This window comes from Cordyceps fumosorosea, assembly GCF_001636725.1.
Source record: "Cordyceps fumosorosea ARSEF 2679 chromosome Unknown scaffold_24, whole genome shotgun sequence".
NCBI classification, from domain to species: Eukaryota; Fungi; Ascomycota; class Sordariomycetes; order Hypocreales; family Cordycipitaceae; genus Cordyceps; species Cordyceps fumosorosea.
In genome coordinates, this window is record NW_017387324.1 from 280,410 (window position 1) to 300,115 (window position 19,706).

Genomic DNA, 19,706 nt, shown 5'->3' on the forward strand with positions numbered 1-19,706 from the left:
CGGCTATCAGTATATTGACCCCACGTCAATCACAATCACCAATCACCGTCCCAATCATCCAACACAGCCCATCATTGGCACAGATGGCATGTTCATTCCGTATATATGAAATTGGTCGCCCGTCTCGCCACCACCACCACCACCACTTCTTGGTCCAGCACCATGCCGCAGTCTACGTACACCCATTCCATGTGTCCACCACCCGAAGATCCGCGGCAAACCAACAGCCATCACCCGCCCCGGCACAGCCCGTCCTCCCCTCCCTTCCTGTCCAGGTCCTCCTGCCCCTGACAAGAAGGAAAGGAAAAAACGCCATCTGCAGGGGAACGAAGCCATCGGATACCGGGAGGCGCCACGCAGTCCCTCCGGATGCTCGTAGGACCGGCACCGGTCCAGGCCGCCCAGCCCAGCCCGGCACTATCTTGTCTTGGGGGGATTTTTTTTTTGTCAAAAGGAAAGCGGCAGATGCACAGCCAAATGTATCCCAAAACGCAACCATGAGAAATCGCATGTGCCGATGGCGGATCACCGGGCCACCGCAGCCGGGGGGGGGGGGGGGTATCGACCGACCCTCTGCCGAGCATTTTCCTTTTCTTCTTGTCTCGTCACCGCCACTGGTCAAGTTTATTTTTCGCCCTTCGGTTTTTCTTCCCACATCGGACGACCCAAGCCGGTGGCTCCCCCCTGGCTGCAGCATGTCACCGCCTCCTTGCTCCCCCCTTGGCTCAGACGTGCGACGCCCGTCACCGACCAAAACCTTGAAACGTGCCTCTCTCTTTGTGGTTGTTGTTATTATTGTTGTCCTGACACGAGTCACCAAGTCAACAACAGGAATCGTATGTATTTCAATTTCAAGTCTTCTTATTGACCGGGAAAGACGCAATGAAAAGACAGCTGACTCGGCAAATATAACCCTCGGGAGTCTCCCGGCTGGCCGGCCCCTTTTAACGAATATAGCATCAGGAGCTCCAGCATGCTTCCAGAAAAATACAAAGAAAAAGTCAAATCTATATCCCTGCCAAGCTCCCGGCACACTGGATGACTGGACGGACCGTTCTTGGTTCCCAGGGCAAAAAAAAAAAATATTAACACGTTGTGGGCATTTTTCCCGTTTTGACTCGCCTTCCCAAGGGCCCCTTGCACACCCTGCAGCAATGAAGTTTAACGGCTCCCTGTCGTGGCCGTTTATTTTTACCAGTATCCGTTCAATCCTTATTCTTCTTTTTTTGCTTCTCTGATAGATGCCCTTGTCTGTAAAAATTTTCATTTTTTGTAGCACAGCCAACGGTGATCCACGCCGGAAGAGCAACCAATGTTGTCAGTCATGGAAGGCTGGACAATACTATCTGCTAGACAGCTATCTGCGGCTTTCACGAATAAGGCAACTCTAACCACGTCGGTCGTCAAGACAGCTTGGTGTACTAGTTCACTCGCAGCGTCGCCTTTAGTTGGTTCGAAAACGCGCCGCGTCGGCTCCTGTATTGATTCGTTGCTTGGTCGCACTCGGTAATGATGAAATAATTCCACCCCAGTTCCATGACACTTCCCTATTCCGTCTCTGGGCTAGCAAGAGAAGCCCGGGCCTTTTGGTGAGAAACAAGACCCTGGACGCGAGAGGGGGAGCGCCAGTCTGTGCTGAGATTAACTGGATTATTCCCCAGAAATTCTTCTCCATCGAAGAAAAGAATAATCATAAAAGAAAGACGGCCAACATGCATGGATTTGCGACCGCCAGAAGAGGACCAGGGGAAACCACCACAAGAGGCCGAAAAATGTAGGGGATGGCAAGGCAATTGGCGGAGTGGTCGTCCAGTCAATCTACTTTCGAAATCCACATGCCTCTCGTCTTTTGGTCGAGAATCGGGGAAAAAAATTGACTGAATCGCCCTTGGAAAAACAGGATTGTGCCCATGTTGTCACCGTCGACTCCTCCTGTCTCGGTCGCTCAACCGTAGAAACCCACTCCTGTTAGATTGGCATCCCCCAGTCGACAGTTGGACCGTTGAAAACAAAGGGGACCGTAGAAGCTTCTTTCCATTCGACTTTTTTGTTGTTGTTGTTGTTTCGACGGCCCCATCCTCCCGGCGACTATACAGATGCACAGTACCGCACAAGCTTTGCCATCACGGGAACCTGCGTCGGCCCCCTTCTTCGGCTTCTGTCGTATAAAGTTGCCTTTTCGAGGTCGTCCCCGGCTGCCGGCAGTGGCAAGCGACGAGGTGTAGGTATGCGTGTGTGAGGTGTGAGTCGTCGTCTCGCCCAGCCGTCTGGGCTTCCGGTGAGCCAATGGCCGTGCTCTCCGGGAACGCGGACACGGGATGCGTCGAAACTCTCATGCCCCCTCGCCTCGATCAAAGTTCAGCCACAAGGACCCCAGCCCAGCCCGCGAGAAGACGAGAAAAAAAAAAGAAAGCCATCGCATCCTTGCCTTCCGTCCAAGGACCAAGGACAAACAGTATCCGTACACCACACAACTTTGCACACACCTTCAAAGCGCCAGCCCGCACCGGCGGGTAGCATTTCCGACCTGCCGGGCCACGGCCCATGGCCGCTCAAGTTTCCACTTTCCTCATCCACCCAAGGAATCCCAGTAGCGAGAGACGACCCTACACCTCTTTTGGCTTGCTTTCCTCCTCTGTTGGGCGCCCAGTCCCAGCTCCTTGTCTTCCCTTCTTCCCTTCTTCTCGCCCCTCCCTTCCCCCCGGCCGCTGTCTCCAAGCCCTCCAAACGGCCTAAACCTTCCCATTCCCAAAAGACCCAGCCCAACCAAGCTGCCCGGGACCACAGGACAGCACACCCCTGTCGATCTGGAACCCATGTTAGTCCTGGTTCAGTGGTTCAGTACCAGTAGCAGGCAAGAGAAGAATGACAAGTGTGAGAGAAGTGAGGGAGCCCGCCCGCCCAGGAAAAAATAATAAAAAATAAAATGCCCCCAAACCAAAAGATTAGACTGAGGGTCTCAGCGTCTTCATCTTTTCTTCTTCTCTGGCCCGTTCCTTTCAGGGGTTTTGAGTAGAGATTCACCGCTTCGCTGTTTGACCGCAACATCGGCTACCGTCCATGCGATTGATTCCCGGTACGAGTAAGTAATAATAGGTGGTCTGAGCAATGCTGGGATCGAGAAGCCCAGAAAGCCACGCGAGCCTGCATTCAAAGTGACGGGGGTCGTCGTTTCGGTCCTCATCTCTTTGTCTTCCCTCTCTTGTCCACGGATTTAAATATCCTCGTGTCCCTCTCTCTTCCTGTCTTCTTGTCCCACCACCTCTCTTCACATCTTCGTCCCCTCTCGCACGATCCTTGACCCTTTTTTGGCAATCATTCTTCCAGTACACGCCTCTGACTGCTGCTCTCCAGCTCGTCGACCTGTTGCATACACACACGCATACATCTTATTACTCCAAGTGTACCGTCAAAGCTGCACACTGCGCAACCGTACTCGATAAGAACGACAAAAGGCACAAGAGCAATAGAAGCCCACCCACCCGACATCCTTTTGCGACACCTGGCCGAAACCTTCATAATGGCACGCGGACCTTATGACACGACGGGCATTAACAAGCCCAACAACCCCCAGCCCGCCAAGCCGAAATAACGATGCGTCGGACCAATGCGTGAACAAGACGCTCCCTACTCACCAAGACTACTACACCACTTAGTACGTTCCGTCAAGCTACACCATGTCCGCAAGTCCCAACGACGTTTTGGCTAACCATGACGAAGATATTGTACCAGTCAACCCCCATTTCCTACTTGTCGACAAAAAGTTATAGACGGCGGCGTTTTGCTCTTCTCTCTTCCTTACGGATAATAATCTTCGGAGTGCGGGAAATACCGTCGAGACCCTTTTTTGCGCCACTCTCAGACCGCCGGGCTGGCCACCAGCGCCCTCTGGGAGCATCGTTATCTCCTTTTGTTTTCTCTTTCCGGTCAGGAGCAATAGATTTCGACGAAAAACACGGGCGACCAGAAAAATTTCCAACGACGAAGAATACCATATAGACGGCGTCACCGCCACTTGTTTTGAAAAATCCATTCCTCGCGGAATGGTACTCGAGAAAAAAAAGGTGTGGATCAGGTTGGGCGAGAACAGTTTCATCTGAAGAGCGAGACATGCCGGAACTTGGATTCTCTGGGCACTCGCGGGACGGTAGCTTTGTTTGTTTTTTTCGGGCACAGTTTGGAGGCTGCGGCTGTCTTTTGTTGGCGCCCAAAGGAACACAGGACTCAATGTGATCGTCGTCTCTGCCATGTTCACATGGCGAGCGGAATGACAGGATAGGCAATCCCAAGTGGTCGAGCTTCATGCAGAGTCATGCAGCTAGCGGGCACTCCCGCAGCAAGTGGGCAACCACACGTCAGGCTTGCGGGGACTCGTGGAGAGCTTCAAGACTCGTGGGAACCGATTCTCGCCGATGAGTTTCGGCACGCCATGACGGATGGCGCATATATCGCTGCAGAGACTTGTATGTCAAATGTACAATCTCGTTTTCTTGAATAGACTTTTGCTTTTAATACATTGCTCTTGAGTTTTGCCTTCAGGCGCACCGCCCGTCGCTGTTTCCATCTTAGCAGGTGAGTCCCCCAAGCCCTCGCACAGCTAAATTGTGCCCCTCTATCAATACCGAGTGCTTGAGTGAGTGGCAGGTAACAAATATGCAGCTGTCTGTGCAGTGTTGATGTTTATCCAGTCGGAGGCGACGGGCTAGCATACGCTGGTCATGCATGCGGGGAGTTCGCATCGACAGCGTCAGGGTCCAGCCGTCCCAACGTCATGGTTCGTTCCTGTGCGACGAATCATCGCAAAGTGTCAAATTTCGAAACAAGACAACGAGTGTCTGGTGTGAAACCAAGGCAGGTGACAAGAATCGGCTCGTTAAGGCCCTGGAAGACGAGACTCCATCAGCGCTCCCTCCCACAGAGGCTGTCAATTGCCAACAGGTGAACATCATGCGCCGTTTTGCAGGCCAATAATATTCTTCTACCTCATTGACGTTGTGTTACTTGAAAGAAATGTCTGATAGGTGACTTCTCGTCAACGCCTCTCCCCTGTGCGACGCGGCACACGGGCTGAGGCACCACCACGGAGTGGCAACCCCGCGTCTGTGTAGCAGTTGTGCATTGGAGATCTGACGTAGCTGCTGGTTTGCATCAGATTACATGCAGAAAGTTTAGCTGAGTATATTGAACACACACTTGCATGAAAGATGGGGGTTATCGTACGGGCTCAAATGTGATGCTGATGCATCTTGCATGCTGCGGCTTCCCGGTGAGCGATCTTGGCGAGCCAGAAGATGATTCGATGGAGACGACACCATCCTGATATAGAAATTTCGTCTCATCATCGCTTTCCACCGTCGCAGCATGAGTTTGACGTCCGTCGGAAAGTCAATCATTATGGCTGGCTGTGATGCCTGAAATAGTCACTCAGGGCTAGCTGAAAACTGATGCGGGGAGCGGCGGCGTAGGAAATTGTCATTCGTCATTCTCCCAACAGCTCTCTCATAGGTTACCTTCTCACAACTGCTTTGCGCACTTTTGTGCGTAGTCTCACAACCTGAGACATAAAGGTCGAAAAGGTCATTCAACCGTGCCAAAAATGATCTACCTGGGAGGCGGGGGTTCAGAGAGGGATGAGGCACCCATCTGGGACTTGGCTTATGAGGCAGGCCAGCGAGTCGTTATTTGGCCCTTCGCGATGCCCTCCACCCGGTGGCTAGGCACCAAGGAATGGATCACCAGGTCGCTGGCCCGATTCGGCGCGTTCTCGTCCATTTCTCTTGGTTTTTCCGGTCCTGACTTCGGCCTGGGCAACGCCGACGTGGTCGCGATTCCGGGTGGGAACACCTTCCGGCTCCTGCACCACCTGCGGGAGCACGATCTGCTGCGCGCCCTGCGAGTCTTCCTGGACCAGGGCGGGCGCATCTACGGGGGGAGCGCGGGCGCACTCGTGCTCGGCGCCAGCATCGCCATTGCGGACAGTAGCGTGGGCGGGCAGGACGACAACATCGTTGGCGATCTGCTGGTGGACATGCAAGGGTTGGATGCGCTTCGAGGCTGCGTGGCGTATCCTCATTTTGAGCAGGGCGTTGACAGGTTCGAGGGCCACTGTCACCGCTGGAGTCAGGAACATGGGGTAACGGTGATTGGTATACCGGAGACGTGCGGCGTCCAGTTTGATCCTTCGGGGTGCGCGTTGAATGCGGGGCCATCACCAGCCTATGTATTCACATCCGATGGACGACGAACGGTTTGAGCAGCGAATGCGACGCTGAATTTTCCACTATAGACAGGTCTCGGGTCGGGGGAAGACTTTTCTGATCGATGCTATTGTTCTCTCGCGGGCGTGCTCGTGGTATGATGGTGCTTTGAAGGATTCTCATCTTGTGTTAGTCTTTTCGAATGTCGCTGTGCCCAGGCGACAAGTGCCCTCTACGGGCGGTGCGTCTGGAGGGGTTGATTTCGGTGCATGGAAGTGGAAGTGCAGTCTTGAACGCAGCAATGGGCGAGATAGCCGCCGTAATATGGGCGCTGTATATGTACTGTGTGTTGGCCTGTCTCGATGCGTGTCTGGAAGAAAGAACTTGCGATGGCTGGACAAGACACTGCCGAGACGGAGCTGGTCGAACTGACCGGAAAGGGACGCCATGCGTTGACAGAAACGCCCATTTTTTGCGCCACACAACATCAGCATGAATACTACTCGTCGCCAGGCATTGCCGTTACACAAGACCGCTGCGGTGTGTGTGATGAGGCGTGGGGTCATGTTGATGGAGTGGAGGGCGCGAGGGCTGGAGCGCAGCCTGCGAGGCAGAGCTGGTACTGGGGGCCGCACGTTTTCGGGGGCCGATCGTGAGGGAAGAACAGTATCTATCGATAACGTCAGCATTTCCTTTTGAATAAAAAGCAGCAATTGGCATTTTAGAGTGTCGCGTGCCTTGCCTTTCGGAGCAGACCGATGCCAGGAAATAGCCGCGCCTTAGCCAAGCGGTCGATCCAGAGTAGCGCCCGTTCTGGAGGACATAGGATGAAGATTAGCCACAATGCCAAGATAGTGATAGAACACTACCCGTGCGCAGGCGATTTCTGATAGAACAGATGGTTAATTGATGGGATCTTAGCCCGCGGAACCTGCAAGAGGGTTCCTGAAGGCCGGGAAGGCATTGCCTTGAACCCCGGCCCACGAATGTCCACAATGAGCAAACGGGGTGTCAGTCTGCAGCTGCAGGTAATTTGCCGCGATCCGATAGGTTCAAACCGCGAATAAAATCGGCCAGGTAGGGATGAAAGAGAGACGCAGCTGGTGATTAATGGATTTGGAGGATGCAAGATGCAGGGTGCTGCATGTTAAGGGCAAGGATGGTGACAAGAAGGACGGTCCGCACACAATACGAATAGGTAGACAGGCAGGTCCAGACAAATTGAGGCTTGCCAGCTGCCAATTCTGCGACAGCTGTCTGTTTGCATGCTGCAAAAATTAATCCTTTTTCTTGTCTTGCATCTATCCGTCCATCTATAAATGCAAACGCTTTTCTCTGTGTCTCTCCGTTCTCCTTTCCGCATTCATCAACACTTGCCGCCAGCAGAATACTTCATTGCAGGCACGTTGGAAACCTGCCCATCATGGCCATCTCAGACATCGCTGTCGACTTCTCTTGGTGCTTTGCTGCCTACACTTCATTCGCCTGCTGGCTCGTCTACGCCGTGTGCCTCGGTATCTACCGCCTCTACTACAGTCCCATCGCCCACCTCCCCGGCCCCAAGCTCGCCGCCCTGACGCAGTACTATGAGTTCTACTACGATATCATCCTTGGCGGGCAGTATACCTTTCGGATCGTCAAGATGCACGAGCAGTACGGCCCCGTCATTAGGATCAGCCCCTGGGAAGTCCATGTTAGTGACCATGACTTTCACCCTGAGCTGTACGCGGGGCCGCACCGCCGTCGCCACAAGTGGATATTCTGGGCAAAGCAGGTAAGCAGACATAAGAGTCTCGATGAAATGTACAACGGCTGCTTACCCTATTACAGTTCGGAGCTCCTCGTGCGTACCGGCAATGCCACTTGGTCGTCCATTCTGACTAACTCTGCGCAGATAGCGGCCTGTCCACTCTCGACCACGATCACCACCGACTGCGTCGCAATCCATTGAATCAGTTCTTCTCGACTAAGAGTGTTCGCGATCTTCAGCCTATTCTCGAAGAGCGAGTAGACCGGCTTCTCGGCCGCCTTCGTGGCGAAGCACAGAGCCGTCCGACCGAGCCGATTGACGTGATGTATCCCTTCTCTGCTTACACCAATGGTAAACATTCATCAGTACATACAGCTTTATTCAGTCATGTTTGATTGACAATTGACCTAGACGTTATAAATGAATACGCGTTTGCGCGAAGCGACCACCTAAGTAAGCCCACCATCCAACTCAACCGCCCCAGCATTAACACCTTCCAGTCGAGGAGCCCGACTTTGGCGCCCATACAACCGACAGCCTCCTCAAAGGCACTCACATGGGGCCTATCATCAAGCACATGAACTGGGCACTGACCCTCGTGAATGCCCTACCGGAATCCATCTCCGGTCGCTGGGTGCCAGGCACGTTTGCTACCTCTCAGCGAAACTACACATATACTTACAACCACAGGCTGGGACGGCTGGCTGAAGCTAAAAAACGACATCCTCCAGCAAATCGACGAAATCAAGTCTACGCAGGGCACCAAGCGCTGGGAACTCGACGTCAGCCACCCAACCATCTTCCACGAGCTGCTCGCCTCAAACGAGCTCCCTGCCATAGAGAAGGAGACACCGCGGCTTGCACAGGACGGGCAGATCCTCGTCCAGGGCGGCACACTGACGACGTCGTGGACGCTCTCGCTCGCTGTTTTCCACTTGTGTAACCGGCCTGAGACGCTCACACGCCTGCGTGACGAGCTTTTCGCCGCCATCCCCAACCGCGACGAGGTCGTCCCGCTCGCCCGCCTCGAATCACTGCCGTACTTGCGGGCCGTAGTCAAGGAAGCACTTCGCCACGGCGTCGGCACGAGCAGCCGGCTGTCACGCATCGCGCCCGACGAGTCGTTTGACATCAACGACCCGGCCACCGGCCACACCCACCACATACCCGCTGGCACTGTCGTTAGCATGAGTCCCTACCGCACCATCATGAACGAGGCAATCTTCCCGGACCCGCTCGGCTTCCACCCTGAGCGCTGGCTCAACGAAGACGAGCGCCTTGACTCCTACCTCATCATGTTTGGCGGCGGTACCCGCGTCTGTCTCGGCCAGGCCCTCGCACAGGCCGAGCTGCACCTCATGCTCGCTAAGCTCTTCCGCTGCTGGGGCAGCGGCGGGGTGGTCGGCGGCGACTTGAAGGGCGACCGCCGAGACGGCGATATCGGTTCGTTCAGAATTTTTGAGACAACACCGCGCGACTGTCAGATGGCATCGGATTATTTCATCCCGATCCCTTACAAGGTATGTGAACAAATGTGCCGAGGATGAAGAGGACGATGACTAATGCCACTTTTAGGGAAGCAAAGGTTTGCGTTTTCTCTTGGAGGCGAACTGATGGGTATTGGAAGCTATAGAACGACAAATTTTCGTTTAATATATAATGATGGCGATGTTTTATGTCATGGGGCTTGAAAATTGGAACAAGTCGTGATGATTTCCCAGTCTCAGCTTGGGGAGCATCCGTCTCGGCATGCCTGTCGCAGCAATCGTTCCGTCTAGATCGCCATATCGTGCCTGATGCTCTCGTCAGCAGCGCATCTGACAGGACTGAGTGTGCAGGTTGCTGACAGACGGGAGCTGTCTGAGGCGGATGGTCAGGAAACGCCGAGACGAGTTGCAAAAGAACGCAGACGGGCGTCAGCCCGATTTACGGTTGTCGCTACGGCAAGCAGCAGATTGTAATTGAAATATATAATCGAATACAATGCGAACTCTAGTCCAGTGCATGCAAGTAAAGTCAGAGCGGGCTCGCAGCCCAACTGGCGGCCGTTGTCTTCCACGCAGACAACCAGCATCAAAAAAAGTATGTAAGCCCGCAAAGCTCCTCACAAGAGCGGTTCATTGACGGGGAAAGAAGAAAGAAACCCAAGGGGGGAGAAAAGGGGGGGGGGGGGGGGCCGATATCCGCAAGCGACACAGAGGCTTGTCTCGCCGTCTTCATCGCTTTGCCCGAGAAGAGCGCACCGCTTGACGGATCCGGGGTGACTCCAACAATCACTCACTCACAACTCCTTGTTCATTTCGGGATATATTGAACGGGCCTAGAGACTAGTAAAAAAGTCTTGCGCACTCCGCCAGATTAACAAACAGAAAAAAAAAGGACGAAACTAAACACAGCTCAAGACCAAAAAACCGTCCGCACCCTCTTGCCCATCCACCCTCTGCCTTGCTCCATGTGTTCGTTTTATTCTATATCCCCATTTTTTTTTCTGCAACACATCTCTTCCTAGTCCTCGATGAACTCAATCATGACGGTCCCCTGCTTCAGCCCGGCCTCCTCGATGGTCGCGTCCAGGCTGTCGACGAGGTCCTGGCCCTGCGGCATCTTCTTGAGCTCGAACACAACGCCCTCCTTGCCGGCGAACGGCGCCGCCTTGAGCCACTCGAACAGCGTGCGCACGGGGTCCGACACGGCAAAGCGCCGGATCACGCGCCCGTCGGCGTGCTTGAACTGGATCCGCGTCGTCGTCGCCGGGTCGTTGGCGGGCTCGGTGTGCGGGTTCGTCGACGAGATCTGCGCGAATGCGCTGGATCCCGCATCATCATCGTCCTTGGTCTCTTCCGTCCCCGCGTCTGCTTTGGTGTAAGCGTCCGGGTCGTGGATGTTGGGCGTCGAGCCCGAGTTGCCGCCGCTGCTACTGCTGCCGCCAACGCCGGCGCCGCCCGTCAGGCTGTTCTTGAGCGCCATCTCCAGCATCTCGTCCTCCGTCATGCGGTCGACGTCCACCACGGCTGGCTTGGGCCCGCTAGGCCTGGCCACGGGGTTCTTGCTGTTGAACTCGAGGCTGTACCGGTCTAGGAACTCGGCCAGCTCTGCGTGGAACTCGCTCGCCTTGGGAAAGGGCCGCCCGCTCCAGACCTTGACCTTCTCGCCCGTGCGTGGGTCGATGATGGAGACGTATGGGTAGTTGTCGGGGTTCTCATGCGTGCCGTTGGGCAAGTAAAGGTTGATGTATTCCTCGGCGTCGGGGTAATCTTTATCGTATTGTAGAAAGATGAAGTTCTCTGACACCAGGTCCTTGACGGACTGATCTTTCCAGATGTCGCGGTTGAGGGCTTGGCAGTTGAAATCGCTCATGTCCTGTAGGTTGACCAGTATCCATTTCATGTCGCCTTTGCCCAAGGTGCGCGCCTCATCCCATGACATGCGCACCATGAGGTCGTATGGCGGGCGAAACAGATCCTCGAGTCGCCGTGCGTGCGTGCCGTTCGCCGCTGTGCTGGACGACGGCGCCGCACCATCTGACCATATACGCTGTGCAAACGGGCCTGCAGATCCAGCACCGCGCCCTCCTGTTCCGATGATTAGTTGCAAGACTCACGTTCATATGGCGTTGGTGTTCTTACTAGCTGCTGGTCGGCGGCGTCGAAGGCTCTCCAGAATAGCCTGGTCATCTGCAGGTCCCCAGGCAGACTCCGGGGCGACCAGGGTCTCTGTCGTTCTCGCAATTGGCGCGCGCACATCCGCTTCGGCGCCGCCACCACCCTGTTGATAGAACTCCTCCTGCAGTCTTCTGGCCATGGCGGCGTCCTCGTCCTCCTGTGCGTAGCTGGCCGCGAGCAACGCCGCCTGGTGGCCGCTGCCGTCTTCGTCGTCATCATGGTTGTCCTCGGCGCCACTATCGGCGTAGTTGTAGTCCATTTCATCGTCGTCACTAGGAATGTGAATCACGCCGCTTGAGTCCTCCCGGGACACGGCGCCGCGGGTTGATGATGTAGCCGGAGGTGCAGCCGCTGACGTTGCTCCTCTGTTGTTGGTAGTGCTGGATAAGTTGGCAGCGCTCATGCCAGATACTAAGTCGGGATTCTCGAAGTAGAGGGCCACAGCACGTTCAAAGTCGTCGTGGGCAAGCTCAAGGTACCCGCGAGCAACATGGACGCTGGAGCCGGTGATGGCGCTGAAGTTGCTGATGTTTTCGTCGGCCATGGTGAAGCTCTTGTCCTTTTTCCGATGAATGTATCAGAGTCTATGCGCGTTGTCCCCAGCGCGTCCGATGGTGGGCAGGCGCCTGACCGTCGAAGCGTTTTGTTGGGGGCCAAGAGGTGTTTGAATCGGCGCGTCGTGACGGAGCTCAGCTCGTAGACGTCGTGCGACGGGAGATGGAGGGTGATAGATCGTGTTGGCAAGTCGTGTTGAGATTAGAAATTGTACCGAGGCACCGATGTGTCTTGGAGGTGGTGCGGACAAGGTGAATTGTAGAAGAGAATTAAATGTGCGTGTGGCGAACACAGGTCTAGAGCGGACGGGTGGACAGCAGGTAGTTTACTGGTAGGGAAGGTTTCGCGTGCGGGTTTGTTTCGAAGCTATAATGCAAGAAATGGACCGCTCAAAAGGATTGTTACCGCATGGATGGAGGAAAGGTGTTGTTGCTAGGAAGAGGTGTCATCAAAAGGCGCGATCCGCGAGTAAGCTTGGATCCGTTTACCTTTGCCCCTCAGCGAAACATTTGGCGGGCGCCATAATCAAATCGCGAGTCGTCAGGCACCCTTCTGGCCCGCTTGCATGACGCAACAAGCCAGCCCCGCCAATCTACCAAACTACCCTGTAGTCAACTTCTGTGGGTGACTTCAAGGGTTATTCGCATTATTGTTGGGCACAAGGGGTTCACGAGGCTCATAAAAATGGATGTATTGTGGCAACAAGATCCTGGCAGAAGCTGTGAAAAGTTAGCATCTTATCTACAGCTTAAGCGCTGGTGCAATTTACAACCTCAGCCGTGCTTTAAATCGTTATGTTGCAAGGTCGAGGGAGAAGCATGTTATTCCGTACTTCTCTTTGTTTGTAGGAGACTCCCAGCTAACTGTAAGCTTCAGCGACTAAATTCTCCCCAGTTCTTTTCTTCTTCTTTTTTTCTTTTCTTTTTCTATATTCCTCATCTACTGACTGAACAATCACGGGTAGACATGGCCATGAGCGACTGTGAGGGTGCGCCCACGGTTGCAGAATGATGTTGTGATTCCTACTTAAATTAGTAAAACTGCACAATCATGTCATGCTTCTTGGTGCACGAACCAGTATGCTACTAGTTTCTATATCCGAGATATCTTATCGCCTCATTTTGCGACTTTTTGATGAGCAGCCAAACCCAGGAATCGTCAGATGCGTTTAACCAGAGCATACTGTTCCTACCCTCCATTATCCGCCAAGAGCTCCCGCATCTCCTTCCAAGTTGGCCTCCTCTTGACCTTTGTATAACAGTCCAGCCGCATATGGTGTTGATTTGCTACTACATAGCTGGCCCTACTTGGAATCGACTTCGCTGGACTACGATTGCTCTCCTTGGATTCCACAGGTGAAGACGACCGACTTGTACTTACAACGTCCTACGCAGATGCTGGAGGTTGCCAGCTGGGGTTTGTTGTGGGTGGTAACAAAGTGACCTGGAGTGTATCTCATGAGGGATGCATGCCTTGTTGGGGTAATAAACGAAGAAATGAAGAGCAGGTCACGATGATATAAGGAGAAATAGTAATAAAAAGATCTATCATCTATGAAACGCTGCGACAGTAATGGATGAAGCCGCCAAATGATAATATAGAAATCCAAAACACCGTGACTGTCATTTCGCCATAATTCCTGTTTCTCTTTGCGCCGTATATTTTTAGTGCTTGAATCTTTCTTTCTCACTTTTGCTTCTATCATGCCCTGCTCTTCAGCACAAACTCCTGCAGGAACCAGGCGTGCATGCGCGCGTCCGGCGTCAACTCCGGATGAAAGCTGGTGCCGAGGACGTTGCCCTGTCTGACCGCAACAATGTCTCCAGCGGCGCCGCTGACGACCACCTCAGAAGTGATGGTCTTGTTCTTGGCTCCGTTGAGGTGATCGGGGAGCCTGGCGACGATGGTGACTCCTTCGGTCGAAGAAGGTTTGTCGCTAGTGGTGGACGGGCGGAGAACCTCTTCGACGATGGGGGCGCGGATGAAGAAGCCGACAAAGGGCTTGGTGGCAGAGTCGGGCAGGAAGGGCAGGTCAAGGGGCGCGGTAAAGCTGTCGAATTGGCGGCCAAAGTGGTTGCGGTGAACGCACACGTCGAGGCCGCCGATAAGAGCCAGGTCGCTCTGCTTGGCGGCTTTGGCTTCCTTGGAGAGGAGGATGAGTCCTGCGCAGGTGCCCCAGGTGGGCTTCTTAAGGACACTAGGAATGGGAAGGAGTGTCAGTTTCGCTTCTTTTTCTTAAATTTCTTCTCTGTCTTTCTTTCTTCAGGGTCTTCATGGCATTTGGGGTGGTACCAACTTGACAAACTCGCGCAAGGGCTCGACAAGGCCGGTCCGGCGGGCGATGAGCGAAATGGTGGCGCTCTCGCCGCCAGGGATGATGAGGGCGTCGCAGCGGGTGAGATCGTCCGGGGTGCGCACCTCGACGGCGGTGACGGTTGTGGGAAGGGAGTCGGCGAGCTGGGCGGCGGCAGAGCGGACGAGGTCGACGTGCTCGGAGAAGCCGCCCTGGAGCGCGAGGACGCCGACGGTGGTGGTTGTGGGCTGCATGGTCGTTGTTGCTGTGAGGAAGAAGAAATCGAGCGAGAGGTAGAGGAGTAGGTAGTATGAAGATACCGGGATTGGAAAAGGGCGGAAGAATTGAGTCGGATCACAATCAACGAGTGACGATAGGTGGGCGACGGAATACTTGCTGATTATTATCGGCTCAAGCCGGTCTTGGGGATCGAGACGGACACCGGTGTTGTTTTCTGGAGGGGACTATTTTTTTTTGATGGAGCTCCGCCTTCGGACACCCTTGTAGCGCCACCCTTGTCGAAAGTCAAAAGTACCACATGGCAGTGAGACCGCTGCAGTGGTACCTTGACAGGGCGCGACTGACAGGGTGGTGTGTGTGCGCTATCCGGTCGCGTAGTGAGGCGAAAAGAGCAAAAAGAGGTGCACAACAGCTGAGTATCACTGATGCTGATGGTCGCTCCATACTGCCAGGTCAAGCCTGAGGCTATCCTGTGATTTATTACTAAAACTGCCCTATACAACCCACGGCGCAGTACGTAACGGAATAGTCATGGGTGGAGGACGGCGTGAAAACGGTGGAGAGGACTAACTTCTGGGTAGAGCAGCGAAAAGGCTTGTACTCTACTCGGGAGGGCGCCGCGACTCAGTGTGACGAAGAATGAGTCGAAGGCAAACGGCGAACCCGGGCACTCGGAGAGCGGGTAGACGGGCATGGTGAGATGACAAGCGTGACCTCTCGGATAAGGTTGTGATACGATCTGTTGCGGTGATGCAGGAAAGGGCGTTTCTTGTACACACCGGGTACAGAGTGCATATTGAGAAGCAGCCTCAGCCATGTGTGAGGAAGTCCGCCAGGCCGGTCGTCGATCTAACTTGCGAGACATGAAGCGGGCGGTTCGGCCTAGTTGTGGTGGTGGTGGTGGTGGTGGCGCATAGCGCGTGGTCGGTGATGGATTTTAGTGCGTGAGGCGAATGTTGCAGCCAGCATACTTAGATAGAGAGTACGGCAGATGTCAATGGTCTGATTCATGGTCGTTCATCATCAGGAAATTTTTCTCCTCGTCCGTTTGGTGCGTTGTCACTGGGGGCGGTGCGAGCGTTAGTGACACGTCTGTGATACTGGCTGGCGCGGGCAGGACTCGATCGAGGTTGTCATGACCAGATTTTCCGTGCTGACCGGTCGTGTGTGCATGGTCGATCCCCGTCTCTCGGTACGGCGGGGAAGCGATCGCTGCGGTGTGACGGCGGCTGGACGGCTGATGGATGTGAAAGGTGCGGTCTGATGCCGTCCCGATGGTCTGATAACCTCGCCGATGGTCTGATAACCTCGCCGATGAAACGAATGGCAGGTATCCGTAGATAGGGAAGCTGTGCAGCCGGCACCGTGCACCGCATGCTGCAGGCTTCCGAATAGGGCCAGTCCGCAGCGGGCGCTAGCCGGGACCCTTGAGGCGGGGACTGGGTGCTGCAAGTGTGGTAACTGACTGGGCTGCACTCGGCATGCACTCCGTACAGACAGATGCTGTAGGTAGTTATTAATATAAACTCTTGATAATAGTAAACGAACCTGCTTGCGTTGGTTGCGGAGGCTGACTGTCGAATTGAGGTATGTGGTTGGTGAGAGGGAGATTGTGGATGTAGGTAGCCGCGATTGTGGTAGATGCTGTGAAGCCCGACCTGTAGGAAGAATTTTGCTTGGGCTTCTGTTGTGCTCGCTTGACGGGTTGAGGATCAAGGGATACCCGTCCAATATTTACAGAACCTTGTTGGACTATTTGTGTGTTGATGAGCCAGATGCAATACCTTGGTTCTAGGAAGGGTGCATACATACATACCTAATAGAAGAGGTAATTGGCCCCTGCCCGCTTGGCTTGCCCCTCCCCCTCCTCTTAAGCCTTCGCTAGCCCACATTGTTAGTGGACTATAGGTACGTACCTGTAACTGTACGAGGGGCAGAGGCGAAAAAAAAGTTCGCGCCCACTCAAAATGTCGTCCGCGCCCATCCGCGAGTCTCCGATGCTCGCGGCACTTCCTTTCTCTTCTACTCCGTCCACACATCTGACTCAGTCCGACAAAACAAGCTCACTTGCTTATTACATCCGCGCCTCCCCCAGATTCTCCCTCCATCTTTCATTCTTCTTTTCCCCATCCCGCGTCTCAATTGACTGGTAAGATCCGGCTCGTTCTGCCCCTCCCCGCCACCACCGAGCCGTCGACCTGCCTGCCGCCTGCTCTACCAACCACCACCTTGACATTCATTGACATCTACTCCCACGCCGTGACACATCCCGCTGACTTTTTGAATCACCAGAATACCACACAAAACTCTCACAATGACCACCGAGAACCACGCAACCAACGGTAGCAACGGCACCGCCGCCGCCGCCGCCGCCGAACCCAGCACTGGGTTCTTCGTCAAGGCTAGTCTCCCGCGGATGCTCAAGGGCGGCGTCATCATGGACGTCACCAACCCCGAAGAGGCGCGCATCGCAAAGGATGCCGGCGCCTGCGCCGTCATGGCCCTTGAGCGGGTCCCCGCCGATATCCGCAAGGACGGCGGCGTCGCTCGCATGTCCGACCCGGCCATGATCAAGGCGATCATCGATGAGGTACCAGACACTCCCGTCATGGCCAAGGCTCGCATCGGCCACTTTGTCGAGTGCCAGATCCTCGAGGCCCTCGGCGTCGACTGCATTGACGAGTCCGAGGTGCTCACCCCCGCGGACGACGAGTACCATGTCGAGAAGGCGCCCTTCAAGGTGCCCTTCGTCTGCGGCTGCCGCAACCTAGGCGAGGCACTGCGGCGCATTGCCGAGGGCGCGGCCATGATCCGCACCAAGGGCGAGGCTGGCACCGGCGACATCATCGAGGCCGTCCGCCACATGAGGAAGGTCAACCGCGAAATTGCAGATGCCAAGGCCGCGCTCGCTGAGGGCGGCATCCTCCGCATCCGTGAGCTCGCCCGCAAGCTCGAGGTCGACGCCGAGCTGCTTCGCCAGACGGCGGAGCTTGGCCGCCTGCCGGTCGTCAACTTTGCGGCCGGCGGCGTCGCGACCCCCGCCGACGCGGCGCTCATGATGCAGCTCGGCTGTGACGGCGTCTTTGTTGGGTCCGGTATCTTCAAGAGCGGCGACCCGGCAAAGCGCGCCAAGGCCATCGTCGACGCCGTCACCCACTACAAAGACGCGGCCAAGCTGGCCGAGTTGAGCACCAACATCGGCGAGGCCATGGTCGGCATCAACTGCGACAAGATGAAGCCCGAGGAGAAGCTGGCTGGTCGTGGGATTTAAGCAAGACCAACAATAAGCTATGGGCTTAAAAAAAAGAGAAACGAAAAAAAAAAAAAAAAAAACCAACGACAGAAAACGAGCAAGCGACATGAACAAACAAAATGAAGAAGTCAAAAGGAAGAAAATGAAACACATCACTTGGCTATGGCGTTATGGGCCGTCTTGCGTTGCTGGGTCACGTTAGCAGTATTAGACATTTTTACTCTTGTACCCTTTTTATCTATGATGGACTTGATCAACCTTTTCGCCATGTCACGGACTTTGTCGGTGCCCACGACTTTGCTGTCTGACTTGCCATTCCCTATTTAGTAGTAAGTATTGTATACGACATTGGTCAACTTCTCATGGTGACACGGAGCTTGTTAGCCAGGCCCCCCCCCCCCCTGGATCTCCTGTACTACCCCCCCACGATCTCCGCGCCCCGATCTGCCCAATTGCGAACTCTTCGCGGTGGAGATGGGGTGTTCCTGTCACGTCGCACAAATCTACAGGCAACAACGTCTCTGCTGGTGTAAAGTGAAAGGGTTGGCAATGCATGTAAGCTCGCATATATATATATATCTTCAACCAAAGCTAGTGTTTATTATGCCCTCGATTCTACCCCCGTCTTTGCTCCATGCTGTGTCCTGGAACAACACCCCCCCTCCCCTGGGCCCCGGCCTCAAAGCCATTGTATTCGTATATATAGACACCATGCGCCTGCTTTTCCTTTCCCCCATCCTAGTCCTTTGGTTCGGTCTTGATAGTTCCGGCCGAAGCCGTGCTGTTGTCGTCGGGCTTCGCTTGGCCGGTCTCGGTCGACGGCTCGGGCGTCCCTCCCTCGGTCTTGGTTGCCGGACCCGGGGAAGCGCCGTCGTCTCCGTCTCCTAGGGGCTCCGCGTCACCGAGTCGCTCGCCTCGCTGGGCGGGCTGGACTCACTGGTGGGCGGGGTGGCGCCGGCGCCGGCGGCGCCCGTCTTGGAGGAGGCGGGCAGGCCGTAGGTCTGCTCGATGGGCACGGTGCTGGTCGTGTAGACGGAGCCGGCCTGGATGGAAGCGAGCGAGGACATGAGCATATTGGCGGTTGTTTGGTGGCAAAGGTGCAAAGTAGAGAGAAGAGTGATTGTGAAGTCGGCGGTTGTTTCAATTGTCGAGTGACAGACTTTGGTAGTAATTGATACTCTTGAAGGGGATGGCAATGGGTTGAAGGTCAGGATGAGATGAAGATGCTTCCCAACTTCACAAAACGGCTTCCAACCCGTCCCGTTATATACCTCTGCCGACACCCATCTCTTCCCATGTTGGTAGCATTGCTCCTTGTTGGTAGCTAGCCTTCTGCTGCCTGCCTTACCCAACATGTAGCCCTGTCAAACTCGAGCAGCCACCAACACCGCCGCTAGCCCTCGGGGCTTGGCTTTCACGGCGGAACCAAGCGCATGAGAAACAACGGTTCTCCTCCCCTCTGTGAGATCGAGTGGACAGCCCGCCTGCCAGTCTAGGTAGGCTGTAAGGCGGCGACGGCGGGCGGCGACGCAACCACGCGGGTGCACGGCCGACTGGCGGGTGGGGAGCTGCGCTTGCTTGCCTGGAGGGAAGCTATACAGCAAGGCAGCGATGGGGCCCGGACCCAACACCGATGTTGGACGACAGGGTACTTTTCTTTCTCTGCTCATTGAGAAATCAATAGTCTCATGGATGCCTAGAAGACGAGGCTGGATTAATTTCTTGCCCTTTTTTTTTTTTTTTTTTTTTTTTTTTT

General features: G+C 54.9%; 6 protein-coding genes across 6 annotated transcripts; 3 read left to right on the plus strand and 3 right to left on the minus strand.

The window, feature by feature from the left end:
• Positions 1-5,695: 5,695 nt before the first annotated feature.
• ISF_07820 (Peptidase S51) lies at positions 5,696-6,253 on the plus strand (the record flags this gene model as incomplete). Its single annotated transcript, XM_018851423.1, has 1 exon — positions 5,696-6,253. The coding sequence occupies one exon, from the start codon at positions 5,696-5,698 to the stop codon at positions 6,251-6,253; it is 558 nt and encodes a 185-aa protein (XP_018701439.1).
• Positions 6,254-7,620: 1,367 nt separating this feature from the next.
• Positions 7,621-9,561, plus strand: ISF_07821 (Cytochrome P450; the record flags this gene model as incomplete). The annotated part of the gene is made up of 7 exons (XM_018851424.1): positions 7,621-7,971; positions 8,028-8,040; positions 8,092-8,298; positions 8,359-8,400; positions 8,448-8,573; positions 8,638-9,467; positions 9,523-9,561. 7 exons carry the CDS (start codon positions 7,621-7,623, stop codon positions 9,559-9,561), a joined length of 1,608 nt encoding a protein of 535 aa, XP_018701440.1.
• Positions 9,562-10,452: 891 nt separating this feature from the next.
• On the minus strand, positions 10,453-12,153 carry ISF_07822 (uas; the record flags this gene model as incomplete). Its single annotated transcript, XM_018851425.1, has 2 exons — positions 10,453-11,519; positions 11,574-12,153. The coding sequence occupies 2 exons, from the start codon at positions 12,151-12,153 to the stop codon at positions 10,453-10,455; spliced, it is 1,647 nt and encodes a 548-aa protein (XP_018701441.1).
• Positions 12,154-13,865: 1,712 nt separating this feature from the next.
• ISF_07823 (pyridoxine) lies at positions 13,866-14,711 on the minus strand (the record flags this gene model as incomplete). The annotated part of the gene is made up of 2 exons (XM_018851426.1): positions 13,866-14,361; positions 14,461-14,711. 2 exons carry the CDS (start codon positions 14,709-14,711, stop codon positions 13,866-13,868), a joined length of 747 nt encoding a protein of 248 aa, XP_018701442.1.
• Positions 14,712-17,011: 2,300 nt separating this feature from the next.
• On the plus strand, positions 17,012-17,968 carry ISF_07824 (Vitamin B6 biosynthesis protein; the record flags this gene model as incomplete). Its single annotated transcript, XM_018851427.1, has 1 exon — positions 17,012-17,968. One exon carries the CDS (start codon positions 17,012-17,014, stop codon positions 17,966-17,968), a length of 957 nt encoding a protein of 318 aa, XP_018701443.1.
• Positions 17,969-18,688: 720 nt separating this feature from the next.
• Positions 18,689-19,023, minus strand: ISF_07825 (hypothetical protein; the record flags this gene model as incomplete). The annotated part of the gene is made up of 2 exons (XM_018851428.1): positions 18,689-18,834; positions 18,888-19,023. The coding sequence occupies 2 exons, from the start codon at positions 19,021-19,023 to the stop codon at positions 18,689-18,691; spliced, it is 282 nt and encodes a 93-aa protein (XP_018701444.1).
• Between the last annotated feature and the right edge of the window lie 683 nt (positions 19,024-19,706).